A 16,817-nucleotide genomic window follows, 5' to 3' on the forward strand; every position below is an offset into this window, starting at 1 on the left:
CGATAATTCTCTTTTGTTCTTTCTTCTCTCAGATTCTCTCCGTCTCAAATTGCTAGATTTAGTTTATTTTATAACATAAATGACTATTTTATGCCAATTTCTTGAAAGATGGTTAATATTTGTCAATTATGTGTGTTAATATAGTAGTGCGTCATTTTTTTCATTGAAGTCTGAAGATTGCTTTAAAATGGGTTATGATGGATTAGGCTAAAATCAACCCAATATGAATATGAATTTATTATTTTGTGCCAAATTCATAAAATTTTAGATGAATTGACCGAACCATCTATTTTGACACCTTTCGTGGTCACAATTGTATAATAATGTGGATTTAGAAAGATATATTGAATTGAAAATAGAGTGATTTTGATGTCAAAAAACAAACAGCCTGGGAATAAGTTAAATTAGTTAATTAAGAATAAGGTAAAATAAAAGTGAGATCAAGAATGAGCAAGTGTAATAAGTTGTTGAACGACAGTAGGATCAGCCAAAGTACTTGTATCCCCAAGCTCATCTAAGGTTTTGGAAGCAATTTTTCTCAATATTCTCCTCATTATTTTGCCACTCCTTGTCTTTGGTAGACCTGGTGCCCAATGGATCTTGTCTGGTGCAGCAAAACTTCCAATCTGTCAATTAATATAAGTATCACTTTTGGATATAGGCTAGTTTTCATCTTCTGCTTCTAACATATAATATATTTAACAAATTAAAGGCAAACATACCTTATCTCTGACAATTTTGATAAGACTTCTTCTGAGTTCCTCACTGTATGGAACACCTTCAGCCAAAGTAACAAATGCGTATATCCCTTGTCCTTTAACATCATGCTCCACGCCAACCACAGCAGCTTCAACACATTGAGGATGTGAAACTAAAGCTGACTCTACTTCAGCTGTACCAATGCGGTGTCCACTGTACATATATATAGTTCAAATAACAGAAGCTAGCAAGTAAATTGGATGAGGGAGGAAGGAAGGAATCAGAAGGTGCGTGTACCTGACGTTAATAACATCATCTACTCTGCCAGTGAGCCAGTAGTAACCATCTTTGTCCCTACATGTAACCAAGAGTTTATATATATATATATATATATATATATATACCTATGTACTTACGAATTATGATCATGGAAATGATGAAAATTAATTAGGTAGGTACGTACCTGTTGCAACCATCACCAGTAAAATAATATCCAGGGAAGGCACTAAAGTATGTAGTCTGATATCTTTCATGATCTCCATAAAGTGTTCTAAATGCAGAAGGCCATGAATTTTTCACGCATAAATATCCACTGCACTCACCTTCTAACTCCACACCCTTTTCGTCCACTATTACTGGCTGCAATAATAAATATTAGAAATTCTAATCGCGATAAAATGTAGCATGTGGCCCTACTGTTGTAGGTGGTACCTGGACACCAAAAAAAGGTAATGTAGCAGAACCAGGCTTCTGTGGCCAAGCTCCTGGTATTGGGGTAATCTGCAACACAAATATTAATAATAGTGAAATTGAACATTATACTCCAAATGTTAATCAGAATAATAGACCTCAGAAGTTATTGGATTTTAGGCTATAAAAGCATAACCTTTTTTTCTTTCTTTCTTGGTATTGACATGGGTAACTAGAGAGGTATATAGCAAGAAATTAAAAAAAATTATTATAAAACGAAAAGAGCAAATATTGAAATACCATGAAACCTCCGGTTTCTGTTTGCCACCATGTGTCAGATATAGGGCACTTTCCATCTCCTACAACATTGAAAAACCACCTGCGCCAATACATTAAAAAGAAATTGCAGATAATTAGTAATTTGTTTTTTGAGAAAGTTCTCATAACTCAAGAAAAATAAATAGGTTAAGCTAACCTCCATGCACTAGGATTGATTGGCTCACCAACACTTCCCAGTACCCTCAATGATTTTCTTGAATACCGAGTCACATACTAAAAATATATTCATAACAAATTAAAAATATTTTCATGAATAACAAGAAACATACCATAAAAACATACATTTTATGATCAAAAAAAGAAGAAAATTGTATTTTGGTCCATACATAAACTTCTCGAATCAGAAGAATTATTACTGTCAAAACCATGTAAAGAATTTAAAGATACTCTCATCGTTCATTTTTTAGTACTTATCCACTATATTAAAAATATATGTTTCACTTTTGTTAGTCATTTTTAACATATCAAGAGAAAAGCATTTTTTTTTCTTTTTGTTTTAGTTTCCCACTTGTTCGGAATCCGTAGAACCCCGATTAAATTCGGATCGCGCACTGCAGACGCTCATTAGGGGATGACACTCCCAACAAGATTTTTTCCATACCCAAGGCTCGAACCCGATACCTCTAATTAAGGGTGAAACAGTCTAACCACTGCACCACAATTTTCCAAATCATTTTTCAAGACCTAAACCTAAATGTCCATTAATATGGACGGCTCAAATGAAAGGCCAGTGAAGCCTTGGCGCTGGAGCCAAAGAAAATTTGAGTGAATTAATTTTATGATTTGATTTTTACTTATACAATAATAAAAAATGTGCTTTTGAAAAGTACAAAATCTTTATTAAAAGAGAATGAAAGAAAGATTGTCTAATTTTAAATGTAATGGAAAATATTTTAGGACTTCGAATTGGACTTCTCAAGTTTTCATATTAGTAAATAAAGTTTTTAGAACATGATCCAATATTATGTATTCCAAGTACATAGGCTAACATTTTATTAGCTTAATTAACTATTCCAAATATAAATGATAATTATGTTTAGTAAAAATACAAAAATAATATTATCAATATATAGACATAAATTAATTGTAAAAAAATTTAAGGTCTCCTATTAATATTTGACTTTATATATGATACTAATTTTATTAGGTTGTCCTCCTATGGAAGGCAAGTTACTCGAAATCAATTGACTAAGAGAATTAAATATTAGATTAAAGCTTACCTCGTCTCCCTCGCGCATGAGAGATCTTACTAACGTGGGAGCAGTATAAAAAATTGAAATTTTGTACTTATCAACAATATCCCAACAACGTCCCGCATCAGGATAATTCGGAACCTGCAACATATGAGTCATATGTTATGTAAATTAAGTTTTTAAAAGTGATTAGAAGGATTTTTTTGGGTTACCCATATTTGTAATTAAACTCAAAAAGTGGTTAAAATAAAGCAACATATATCGATTTATTACTAATTACCCCTTCAAAAACCACATTCGTCGCTCCATTCAGTAAAGGTCCATATGTAACATAGCTATGTCCAGTAATCCAACCACAATCAGCCGTACACCTACAAAATACAATTAAAAAATTATTTAAATGAATAATGAAGAAGAAAATTGGACGACTAATAACCAAAAAAGGAAATAGGAATTATGATTTGATCCCTATTAGATGGAAGATGACACTTTGATTGGTGGCGACTTTAATTGTGTAAAGCGAATGTAGTAATATATTCAATCATCAAAATACTTTTGACTCATTTACAAGGGTATAATAGATCAGAATCTTCTTAAACTTAGTTATTGCAAATCTAAACTGTACATTGGTCTAATTACCCTCATGAATTTGATAATTTAATAATTTATATCCCCTAATTATTGACAACTCATAAAAGTGTGACACACACATTGGCACACGAGTTTTCTTGTTTATGTGACTTTTTTAGAATAAAATTTATATTTTACGAAATAAATTTCACCAATTACTTCAATCATCTTTTTCGGGCCAAATTTGTAAATAAAAAAATATAAAATTGTAATGACTTGTGCCCATCGTGTCGGGTAAGCCAATGGGAAAGGAAACCGAGCCGAAAGGTTTTTGGGTAGTGCTTGAAAATTTTGAGCCTTCAAGACTTGGACGGAATCTGAATCAGGTGAGGTCTAAGGTGATCCGATAATGGATGGGGGATTGAATTTACAGTTTGATTGATTAAATTGATAACCAAGATGATGCAGGTCATGTACGTCTTTATAGAATCATATTCGGGGAGTAAAACTCCCAAAATTGAACTTGGCGTGAAGGGTAGATATTAAAACGTCATGGGATGAGGGTGTGTTGCGATATGGAAGACCTTGAGACTCTTTACGAGCTCTTTGCCTCTACATATCCCTCCAGAGTGGTATTATTTCTGTTAGGGCAGGGCCTCCAGAACGGGATGGTCCCGTTATAGAGGGATAGTCGCGACTTAATACGGAGAAAAATCCCAAAAATGGTATTTTTTGCATAAAACTGTTCTTAAGAGTTAAGAGGCAACCCATGACACTTTTTCATCAAATTTCCATGAATTCTCGTCCAAAGGTAAGATAATTACTCCCGTAATTCGTATTTAAATTCTTAGAACCTAGAATTATGGTTGGTGATCATTGAGGGAAGGTTTTGGCACGAAATTAATGGTGGGAAGTATCCCTAGATGGGGGGTTATGATCATTTGTTTGGCCTAAGCTGGGAATTACGTTATAATTCATATAATTAAGTCATTTTATTGATCCTTTGTGTGTATGTGACTATTTTTAGACAAAGAACAAGTCAAACGAACCCGAAAAGGGAAAGCTTCAACAGTTTAGAGTTGTCAAGAAATTGATTTCGAGGTAGGTGATAGTTTTGTCTTCTCGAATATGTTATATGTGCTTGCTAATCACTCCACTGTATACATATACACATGTGAATAGGGAAATATGAAATGAACCATGCGAAAATACTATTTTTTGTCTATGACTTGTAATGAACTTGTTCTTGGTAAATATGATTGTTGAACTATTCATTGTGTTGTGGTTGATTGAGTGTATGCTTGGATCGGATGTCACGTTCCGACACGTAACTAGATCGGGTGTCACGTTCCAACTCATTTGGATTGGTGTCACGTTTTGAAATAACCCTAGACCGGGTGTCATATTCTGACACACTAATAGGTGTTTGTAGGTCCCGTAAGAGGACCCTTTTATTAAAATTATATGATAATTGGGACTGTTAATATGTGAGTATGTTTAAGTACTAGTTATGAGATCATAAGTGGTAAGATGCGTTGTATATATATGTTTACTACGCTGTAATTACTTGCTCATGTCTTACTTACTGGCTAACCATGTGATCCTACTAGTACACCATTATTTTTATGCACTGATACTGCACTTGTTCTATCTTTGTTGAGTACAGGGCATCTTCAGGCGGGTGTTGAGAAACCTCGCATAGAAGACCATTAGTTTCTAGAGTTCAAGCGTGAGCTAGTTCTTTCAAGCTACCATGAACTCTTCTATATCTAAGTCCTGCACACAGGACTTAGAATTTCAGACATTTCATATTTTTATGAATTTTGGGGTTGCATCCCCTTCCTTTAGACTTGTTGTTAGTTAGAATTTTTGGTACATCGACTTTCAGTTCCTAGGTGTTAATTTTTGCATAGTTGGGTTGTTGAGTAGGTTTTTCTGAGTTTATGGGAACTAAGGCTTGTTGAATTGTTTAAACCTGCTTTTGCAATTTTAATTTGTTTATCTCTTGTGATTACTCTTAGTGTAGGCTGAAATAGTGGTTCTCCTACCGGAGGGTTAGTATAGGTGGCAATCACAGTGGGTTAAGATCATGAAAAAGTTGGTATCAGAGCCCTAGGTTTGTTGATCTCGTTATATCAAAAAGAGTTTAATATAGTTGCAGAACGCAACAGAGACGTATGTACTTATTTTCGAGAGGCTACATGACTTTAGAAAAACTTTCTCTATCTTCTTTCCTTCATTCTATAACCTGATTTCAATTGTTATGTGATCCAAATTGGTATCTAACATATTTCACTCTCTTTTCTACAGATGGTTATCACACGCTACAATGGTGTTTGGCCCATAGCTCCTATTGAGCTAGAAGAAAAGCCAGTTGTAAGAGGATGCGGCTGAGGAAGGGCAGCACCTGCTAGAGGTGAGGCTCCATTCAAGGAGATAATAAGAGAGGAGGCCCATCCCACACACTAGGATGAAGTAGAAGGCAACATAGAGGTTGAGGAAGAGGAGACTGTTGAACAGGTGGAGGACACACCAAGCTGGGGTTGCCGGTCTGCCCCATTTGGACCCAATATTAGCTCAGCAAATTATAGCTTTCCTTAGTGGATTAGCTAGTACTGGAGACATTCCCAGAATGCTCGCAACACCAGCTCCAGTTGCTCGCCCATTTTTGCTATAACTCCTCAGACAAAGGGAGTGTTAGGCACTAATGCCTTTTTTCGAACACTTATGGGGCCAATGATGGTCGATACTAAGCATGATATGCTGATCGAATTTCTGAAGCTTAAGCCTCTAGTCTTTCATGGTTCCAAGAGTGAGGATGTCTATGAGTTCATCCTTGACTATTATGAGAGGTTGCACAAGTTGGGGATAGTTCACCAGCACGGGGTTGAGTTCGGGACTTTCCAACTGCAGGGTGAAGTCAAGCAGTGGTGGAGGACCTATATGGAGTGTCGCTTACCAGTTTTGCCTCCACTTACTTGGGTCTAGTTCCATGCTATGTTCATGAAAAAATATGTGCCCTATACCTTAAGGGATTGCAAAAAGGATTCATGGCATTGAAATAAGGTAACATGATTATGGCTGCTTATGAGGCTAAGTTCTATGCCTTGTCCAGATATGTTACTCAACTGGTAACCATAGAAGAGGAGAGAATATGGTTATTTGTGAAGAGATTGAATCTCGAGTTGCAGGTATTATCTCTCCATATGACCTCTTCAAGTAAAACTTTTAATGAAGTGACAGATTTTATGAAGAAGGTAGAAGGAATGCGACAGGATGGAAAGGCCAAGGCTTTGGCCAAAAAGCCCAAAAATATAGGTAACTTCCAGGGATCCTATTCTAAAGGGTTATTCAGGCTGATGATTGCAGCCCAGTGAATTCAGCCAGCAATACCCGCTTCTACGGGTAGTTTTTCATGTACTCCACAACAGAACCCTGCTCGAAAGGGCAGGGAGTTTCTTTTATGCTAGGCAGCAGACCATTATTTGAGCATGACTATTTTAATTATGGAGAGCAGGGATATATAAGTAGAGAGTATCCCCACCCTTGCAGGACTGATTCAACGCCGCAGTAGACCAAAGCAGTGGTACCGATGGGCGGAGATGGTAATGGTAGAAGATGTCCACAAAGTGGGCGAGAAGGAAATCTAAGAGGTCGTAGAGATCGAGGTAATAGTAGTGAAGGTTAAGGAGCAGTGCAGCCAAGTAGGGAGATGGCCCGCCAGGATGACAGGGCTCAGTTTTATGCCTTTTCGGGCAAGACCTAGGTTGAGGCATCTGATGCAGTGATCACAAATAATATTTTTGTCTGTGATTGGATGGATACTATTTTATTTGATCCGATTTTTACTTATTCATATGTGTCAGTGCGATTTGTGATATACTTAATGCCTTCATTCATATTTCTACCCGTATTAGAGAGTCTGTTATAGTCACCCGTGTATATTGTGCTTGTCTTGTTATGTTTATGAGTTTTCAGACTTGGGTTGACTTAGTTATTCTAGACATGACTGATTTTGATGTGATCTTAAGCATGACTTGATTGTCCCCCTATTGTGTTGTGCTTAGCTGTAATGCTAAGACTGTGACCCTAGAGATATCGAGGAGGGAAAGGTTAGAGTGGGAAGGGTTGTTGATGTTGAATCTCCCTCTATTGAGTCTATTCTAGTAGTATGTAAGTTTTAGGAAGTATTTCCTACTTATTTGCCTGGTATGCCTCTTCATAGAGACAGAGATTTTTATATTGACTTAGAGTCGGACACCCACTCAATCTCTATTCCTCCTTATCGCATGGCTCTAGCAGAGTTGAGAGAGCTTAAGACTCAAATTCAAGAATTTTTTGATAAGGGATTTATCTATCCTAGTGCTTCTTAGTAGGGTGCTCCGATCTTGTTTGTTAAGAAAAAAGATGGCAACATGAGAATGTGTATAGATTATCGGTAATTGAATAGGGTCACCATTCAAAATAAGTACCCATTGCCTCGCATAGATGACCTATTTGATCAGTTGTAGGTGCATCGATATTTGCAAAAATTGATCTAAGATCTGGGTACCATCAGCTAATGATTAGACCTAAGAATGTACCCAAAACAACTTTTAGAACCAGATATGGACATTATGAGTTTTTGGTGATGTCGTTTGGGCCAACCAATGCACCTGCAGCCTTCATGAGTTTAATGAATGGGGTATTCAAGACATTCCTAGATTCCTTCATGATCGTATTTATAGATGATATCATGGTTTACTTGAAGAGTGAGAAAGAACATGCAGACCATCTTTGCATTGTTCTGGGTGTTTGGGGAAAATACAAACTGTATGCGAAATTCTCTAAGTGTGAATTCTGGCTGTTTTTAGTTGCCTTTTTAGGGCATGTTGTTTCAAAAGAAGGGTAATGGTAGATCCACAAAAGATTAAAGTGGTCAAGAACTAGGGTCGGCCTAATTATGTGACTGAAGTTAGGAGTTTTGTGGGACTTTCCAATTATTATCGTCGGTTCGTGAGGAACTTTGCTTCCATCGCTACTCATTTAACAAGATTGACTCAGAATAAAGTACCATTTGAGTGGATTAATAAATGTGAAGAGAGCTTCCAAAAGCTCAAAACTCTTCTGACCATGACACTTGTCTTGACCCTGCTAATTGAAGGTAAATATTTCATTATTTATTGTGATACTTCACATTAGGGTTTGGGTATTGTGTTGATGCAGGATAAGAATGTTATAGCCTATGCCTCGCAATATTTTAAGTTTCATGAAAGAAACTACTCGGCTCATGACTTATAGTTGACAGCGGTAGTTTTTGCTCTAAAAATATGGAGACATTATCTCTATGGAGTCAAGTGTGAAGTGTTTACTGACCACCGCAATATACAACATGTGTTCACTCAGAAGAACTTGAACCTAAGGCAGCGAAGATGGATGGAGTTGCTCAAGGATTATGATGTCACCATCTAGTATCATCCAGGTAAGGCTAGTGTGGTGACAGACGCATTAAGCCAGAAACTGGTTAGTATGGGCAGCCTACCTTGTTTGGGAGCCTACAAGCGGCCTCTGGCTAGAGAGATTCGGGTCTTGGAGACTAAATTCATAAGGCTAGGCATCTCAGAAAAGGGTGGGGTGTTGGCCAGTGTTGATCTAAGGCCTACTTTTATTGAAGAGATTAAGGCCAAGTAGTTTGAGGATGTAAACTTGAATAAGATTAGAGGAAAGGTCTTATTGGCCAAGTCCCATGATGCAGTCTTTGATGCATGTGAGGTGCACAACTTTAGGGGAATGATTTGTGTTTCCCGGGTAGATGGTTTAATTCAGAAAGTGTTGTCTGAATCTCATAATTCACGGTACTCTATTCACCTCAAAGTGACCAAGATGTATCAAGATTTAAAGCAGCTGTATTGGTGGCCGGGTATGAAGAAAAACATAGTTGAGTATGTGGCTAAGTGTCAGAATTGTCAGCAAGTAAAATATGAGAACCAAAGGCTTGCGAGTTTGCTTCAGAAAATGTCTATTCCTGAATAGAAGTGGAAACAAATAACATGGATTTTGTGGTGGGACTTCCCAAGACCTTGGAAAATATGATTCCATTTGGATTGTAGTTAATCGATTGATGAAGTCGGCCCATTTTATTCCAGTCAGAGTAGACTACAACGCACAACAATTGGCAAAGATATATTTGAAAAAGATAGTAAGGTTGCACGAGGTGCCCCTTTCTATCATCGCAGACTGTGGTATGCAGTTCACCTCTAAATTTTGGGGAAAGTTGCATGAGGAGTTGGGAACCCAACCCACCTTCAGCACAGCCTTTCATCCATAGACTGATGGGCAGTTAGAGAGGACTCTACAGGTGTCGGAAGCTATGTTGAGATCTTGTGTGATCGACTTTGGCGAACATTAGGATAAGTTCTTGCCCTTGTGTGAGTTCTCCTATAAGAATAGCCATCACTCTAGCATCGAGATGGCACCATTGGAAGCCCTATATGGGAGGGGAATATAGGTCTCCCATAGGGTAGTTTGATGCTGGAGATGTAAAGCTCTTAGGAGTTGAATTGGTAAGAGATGCTCAGGATAAGGTAAGGAGTATCTAAGATAAGCTTCTAGCAGCCTAGATTCATCAAAAAAAAGTATGATGACCGTAAGGAAAGGGACACATTCCAGGAAGATGAGCAAGTTCTTCTAAAGATGTCATACATAAGGAGAGTAATGAGATTTGATAAGAAGGGCAAGCTCAGTCCTCGCTATATTGGCTCTTTTGAGATTCTTGATTGTGTAGGCTTACAGATTGGCCTTACACCTAGCTTGTCTGGGTACATCCAGTATTCCATGTGTCCATGCTAAAGAAGTATCAGGGAGATGGAGATTATATCATTAAGTGGGATTCAGTTTTGCTAGACAAGGATCTTCAGTATGAGGAAGAGTCAGTAGCAATCCTAGATCGTGATATCCAGAAGTTGAGGATAAAAAAATTAGATTCGTAAAAATCCAATGGAAGCATCGTCCGATAGAGCAAGCTACTTGGGAGACTGAAAAGGACATGTGGGACAAGTATCCCCAGCTATTCGTCGAATTAGGTACTATTCTATCTCTATCTTAGCCCGTTCATCCTAGTTGATCACTCGGGTATAAGTGATGGGTAAATTATTACCTATTGTAAAGACCTGTTCTCATCATTACAGCTAAGCCAATGGGGAAGGAAACTGGGTCAAAAAACTTTTGGATAGTGACTTGGAAATTTTTAGCCTAGGCCAGACTTGAATGAAATCTGAGTCAGTGAGGTCTAGGGTGATCCAGTAATGGATGGGGGATTAAATTTATAATTTGATTAATTAAATAGATAGCCAAGATGATACAGAGCCTGTATGGCTTTACAAAATTATATTCGGACAAGTAAAACTCCCAAAATTAAATTTGGCGTGAAGGGTAGATGTTAAGGCGTTATGGGATGAGGGTGTGTTGTGATATGGTAGACCTTGAGACTCTTTACGAGCTTTATATCTCCGCATATCCCTCTAGAGAGACATTCTTCCTGCCAGGGCGGGGACGCCAGAGCGAGATGGTCCCACTGTAGCAGGATAGTCGCGACTTAATATGGGAAAAACTCAGAAATGGTATTTTCTACATAAAACTGTTCTTAATAGTTAAGAGGCGATGTAGGGCACTTTTTCATTAGTTTTTTATGAATTCTTGCGCCAAAGGTAGATAATTACTCCCATATTCGTATTTCGATTCTTAGAACCTAGAATTATGGTTGGTAATCATTAAGGGGGGGTTGCATAAAATTAATGGTGAAAAGTAGCCCTAGATGGCGAGGGGTTAGGATTATGGGTTTGTCCTAAGTTGGAAATTACGTTATAATTCATATAATTAGTCTATTTTATTGATCCTATATATGTATCTGACTATTTTTAGACCTAGAATAAGCCAAACGAACACAAAAAGGAAAAACTCCAGTAGTTTAGAGTTGTCAAAAGCTTGGTTTTGAGGTAGATGATGGTTTTGTCTTCCTGTATGTGTTATATGTGCTTGGTAATTACTCCACTGTATGTATATACGATGTGAATACGGAAAGATGAAATGAACCATGCAAAATGACTAATTATTGTCTATGGCTTCCAATGAACCTGTTCTTGGTAGATATGACTGTTGATCTATTCACTGTGTTGTGGTTGATGGTGTATGATTGGATTAGATGTCATGTTCTGACACATAACTAGATCAGGTGTCACATTTCGACACACATTTGAATCGAATGTCATATTCCGACACAATCCTAAACTAGGTGTCATATTTCGACACACTAATAGGTGTTTGTAGGTCCCATGAGAGGACCCTTTCTTGAAGTTGCATTATAATTAGGAGTGTCAATCTGTGAGTATGTTTAAGTACTAGTCATGAGATGATAAGTGGTAAGATGTTCTACATATATGTGTTTACTGTGTTGTAAATGGTTGCTCATGTGTCACTTACTGGCTAGCCGCGTGATCCTACTAGTACGCCGTTGTTTTTGTGTATTGATACTGCACTTGTTCTGTCTTTGTTGGGTATAGAACATCTTCAGGTGTCTATTGAGAGACCTCGAACAAAAGACCGTTAGTTGCCAGAGTTCAAGGTTGAGCTAGTTCTTTCAGGCTACCATGAACTCTTCTATATCTTAGTCCTTCACCCAGGACTTAGACTTTCAGATATTTGTTATTTATATGACTTTCGGGGTTGTATCCCCTACCTTTACACTTGTTTTTAGTTAGAAGTTTGGTATATCAACTTTCAGTTCCTAGGCATTAATTTTCGCTTAGTTGGGTTGTTGACTAGGTTTTTCTTAGTTTATGAGAACTCAATTTTGTTGAATTATTTAAACCTGCTTCCGAAACTTTAATTTGTTTATCTCAAGCGATTACTATTACTTTGGGCTGAAATATTGGTTCTCCCACAGGAGGGTTAGTATGGGTGCCAATCATGGAGGGTCAGGTCGCGAAAAATTTGGTATCAAAGCCCTAAGTTCGTTGATCTCGTTGTACCAAAATGAGTCTAGTAGAGTCTTGCGGAATAATACAGAGACATCTGCACTTTTTCTTCGAGAGGCTATAGGACTTTAGAAAAACTTCCTCTATCTTCTTTCCTTAGTGTTATAACCTTCTTCCAATTGGTATCTGATGATCCAAATTGATATCTAACATCTTTCAATCTCTTGTCCGCAGATGGTTAATACATGTTATAATGGTGTTCAGCCTGTAGCTCCTATTGAGCTAGAAGAGGAGCCAGCTGCAAGAGAACGCGGCTGAGGTAGGGGCAGGAGAAGGGGACACTGAGAGGCCAAGGAAGGGCAGCACCCACCAGGGGTGAGGCTCAAGTCGAGGAGATACTTAGAGCGGAGGCCCCTCCTGCACCTGCAGGATGAAGTAGACGACAACATAGAGGTTGAGGAAGAGGAGATTGTTGAACAGGTGGAGGACACCCAAGCTGGGGTTGCCAGTCTTCCCCCTCTAGACCCAATATTAGCTCAGCATATTATGGCTTTCCTGACTGGATTCGAGGGTACTGGAGCTTTTCTTGTTCCCATAAAGAGAGTGTTTTCACGTTCTTTGCCATATCAACGTCTAGAGGGCAGTGGCAGAAATAGATGTTCGACTAAGGAGTGTCAAAATATAACGAAGTAAAATCACATAGAACCCAAAAAATATCAATATATGATAGTAAAAAATGATAAAAGGTCACTAGGTGGGAGAATTGTTTGGTGATTGTAGTCATTAGGAAGCGTGAAACCAAAGTGAGAATTATAGTCAATTCCCAATTATAATTTCTTTCATGAAAATTTGAACAACTTAAATCGAATTTCAGAATCTAAAAAGGGAAATAAATGAAAGTATAAAAGAATCTTGACACTATCCATTCGTATATATAACTGAAATTCATTTGGTAAAGATATTGAAGAAAGAAATTAAATGTGTTGGACATACCAATAAATGTCTTTTGGTTTGTAGTCAAATGCATATTTGAATGTTGTGGCAGTGTATACCATATAGCCTCCAGTTGTATGAAGAACACCCTTAATTAACATCAACTAAAAATCATCAAAATACAGAAACATACATGAAAATAACACTAATTGATACAAGCATGAATTTGACCTTAGGCTTTCCAGTACTGCCACTAGTGTAAAGCAGGAAAAGTGGATCTTCTGCATCAACCCATGCCACATCACATGTAATTGGATATTTCAAAACAACATCCTGGAATATTTACACAAAAATAACTCAAAATACTAAATGATATTTTTTTAAAATGTATTTTTAGTCGATTTTTCTTTACTGCTCCACACCCCCCAAATACTTTAGGGAGACATTCTCCATGGATGGTACCTATTGAATTAATACAATTTTATAAATAAATTTAAAATTAATATTTTCACTTTCATTAGATGAAAAGGGTATATTTGAGTCACTTTTGTAATGGTAGGGGTATATGTGAGCTACTTTTGTCTCTATAAAGATATATGTGAGTCACTTTTATAATTGTTGTGTTTAAATGAAGTGTGAATGAGAAATAAGAATTGAGAAATGTGGGGGAACCAAATGAAGGGAAAATGAAAAGTAATTTCTTCCTTCATTGATAGAAGAAAAGAAATGTTTTGTCCTTATATAAGGAAACACTTCCTTTAACTCATAAAGATTTAAGTAGAGGGTGCCCCCTCGTGCCGTCGTCGTCGCTCGGCTTTTATTTGGCTTTGAAAAATGATTTTATTGATAAGTTTTTAGACAAAATTTATTTATTAATTCATTAATTGATTTCCTTTTTCTGAATATTAATTTAGAATTGATTCACAATTATTGATTATTATTAATTAATTAATTTGCGGATTAATTTGAATTAATTAAATTTGTGAAATTAATTAAACAACCAAATTAACTAAACTGAATTTATTTAAATTTAGCAAAAATATTTCAGAACTGGCCTGTTCCTTCCGAAAAGACATTTATTTTTCAAAAGTCACTATACCTATTTTGAACAGATGAGACTGTTCTGAACAGGTATATTTGAACCCTTTGTTGGTTATAAATAGAGAGATTTCCTCTTAGTTTTCGATATGAAAATTTCTCCCTCTTCTGCATATATTTTCTTTAAAAATAAAATTGTGTCTTTGTGTGATTACATTGTTGCTTTTTGTGTTCGCTGAAATTATCGAAATTTGAGGTACCGCTACTTTTTTAGGGAATCTCTTTCTATGTTAGTTAGCGGGGGCGGGCTATCCATTTTATACAGGGAGGAAATAATCCATAACGTTGGGTATAATGAGGGGATTAAATTCTTTAAGGACACAAGTGAATTTTGTGGACTCGGATACTATTTTACTTTTCATCTTTATTGTTTCTGATTTACTAACTTTAATACAGCAAATAACAAGCTTCAGGAATTTAATATTTTTTCTGTCTGAATCTAATACTGATTCGAAGAATATAAAACATTCATCGATATTCAAGGTTCATTCGGTTAACGATTAGAAAAATAAAAAAAACTTCATCATTAAACTAGAAATAATTTGTATATTTCTGCTTCGTCTTATATTCTGTTTGGGGGCTGGAGAATAAAGTCGAAAGACTTTCTACTCCAGTGATTAACTTGGTTTGAAGAAATAAAATCTTCATCAAGTTAATTAATTTTTTTGTTTTTCTTAGTTCGAAGAATATAATAACCTCATCGAGTTGAACAAAAATTCTTATTTGGTCATTTTGTTGTTTAATACTAATTTTATTTTGTCAAATAGAAAGGGAGATACAAATGTATCCAGTTTTGTAGCAAACATAATGCCTTCAACTAGTCGAATACCAGTTTTTACAGCAATGGCTACTGTAGAAAAATCTGGAAAGTTCACCGACATTGACTTCAAACGGTGGCTGCAGAAGATGTTCTTCAATATGACTACCCTCAGTCTACAATGTTTTATCAATGGAGATGTTCCTGTATTAGAGAAAGAAACTCCTGAAAATGAAAAGTTTAATGTGACTAAGGCATGGAAATATTCTGATTTTCTTTGCATGAACTACATACTCAATGGATTGAAAGATGACTTATATAATGTCTTTAGTATTTGTAAAACCTCTAAAGAACTCTGGTATGCTCTTGAGAAGAAATACAAAACTGAAGATGAAGGCTTGAAGAAATTTATGGCTGCAAAATTTTTGGACTATACGATGGTTAATAGCAAGACTGTCATGTCTCAAGTCCAAGAACTACAAGTCATTATTCATGTTCTCTTGGCAGAAGGTATGATCAAATTCAATAGTTTGATTGTTAAAATTATTGAATGTTTTATTTATTTTAAATTATCCATTGTAGGTATGATCATAAACGAGACATTTCAAGTAGCAACATTGATTGAGAAACTGTCTCCTTTATGAAAAGACATCAAAAATTATTTGAAGCACAAGCAAAGGGAGATGACTCTTGAACACTTGATTGTTTCTCTAAGGCTCGAGGAAGATAACAAGGCTGCCGAGAAAAAGGCTAAAGAAAACTCAACAATTATGGGAGCAAATATAGTTGAGGCTAGTCCAACTAAATCAAAAAAGAGAAAGAAACCTTCTGGACCGAAGAACTATCCTAGTAAAAAGAGGTTCAAATGAGACTGCCATAGTTGTGGAAAAACTGACATAAACCTATGGAATGTTGTGCTCCCAAGAAGGAAAAGAAGAAAGGTCAAGACAACATGGTAGATACAAATGGTGATGTTAAAAACTTGTGTGCAATGCTGACCGAATGTAACCTAGTAGGAAATTCCAAAGTGGTGGCTTGATTCTGGAGTCACGTCACATGTTTGTGCTATGCGAGAAGCCTCCACTTTTTATTCCCTTACTGTACCTGGTAAGACTATCTATATGGAAAATTTTACAATGGCAAAGGTGGAAGGATATGGTAGAGTATTCCTGAAAATGACCGTTGGCAAGGTGGTGATTCTAAACAAAGTTTGTCATGTTCCAGAAATGAGAACGAACTTGGTTTCTATCGGGCTTCTAATCAAGAGTGGATTCGAGTGCATTCTGATTTCAGATAAAGTAGTAATTAATAAGAATGAAATGTATTTAGAAAAAGGCTACCTCACTGATGTGTCACCAAAATACAACACTTACGATGCTCAAAACATGGAATTATTAGAAGTTCTCAAGCACGTTTTGTTAGTTTGTTATGTGTTTTTGGTTAGTTTTTCAGGGAATTGAAGTTCACTTGGGTTAATGATCTTTTGCTAGGTTTATGTGGGGATTTGATTGATCTTGGAGTACGTTGGAAGCTTGGTTTTGAGGAGAGACAACAAGGAAAACAAATTATCCAAGAAGTGCTAAATTG

General features: G+C 36.5%; 1 protein-coding gene across 3 annotated transcripts in view; it reads right to left on the reverse strand.

The window, feature by feature from the left end:
- Window positions 1–344: 344 nt before the first annotated feature.
- LOC129891179 (acetyl-coenzyme A synthetase, chloroplastic/glyoxysomal-like) overlaps window positions 345–16,817 on the reverse strand; it is a 34,113-nt gene continuing 17,640 nt past the window's right edge. For all 3 annotated transcript variants that reach the window (XM_055966453.1, XM_055966451.1, XM_055966454.1), the window contains 11 exons: window positions 13,607–13,708; window positions 13,436–13,524; window positions 3,202–3,292; window positions 2,949–3,062; window positions 1,865–1,941; window positions 1,690–1,768; window positions 1,411–1,479; window positions 1,163–1,338; window positions 997–1,053; window positions 723–912; window positions 345–626 (listed from right to left, as the gene is read on the reverse strand). In XM_055966453.1, the coding sequence (XP_055822428.1) occupies window positions 441–626; window positions 723–912; window positions 997–1,053; window positions 1,163–1,338; window positions 1,411–1,479; window positions 1,690–1,768; window positions 1,865–1,941; window positions 2,949–3,062; window positions 3,202–3,292; window positions 13,436–13,524; window positions 13,607–13,708 (1,230 nt within the window). In that variant the 3' untranslated portion in view covers window positions 345–440. The remainder of the gene's footprint in view (window positions 627–722; window positions 913–996; window positions 1,054–1,162; window positions 1,339–1,410; window positions 1,480–1,689; window positions 1,769–1,864; window positions 1,942–2,948; window positions 3,063–3,201; window positions 3,293–13,435; window positions 13,525–13,606; window positions 13,709–16,817) is intronic.

The sequence above is a fragment of the Solanum dulcamara genome, chromosome 6, assembly GCF_947179165.1.
Source record: "Solanum dulcamara chromosome 6, daSolDulc1.2, whole genome shotgun sequence".
NCBI classification, from domain to species: Eukaryota; Viridiplantae; Streptophyta; class Magnoliopsida; order Solanales; family Solanaceae; genus Solanum; species Solanum dulcamara.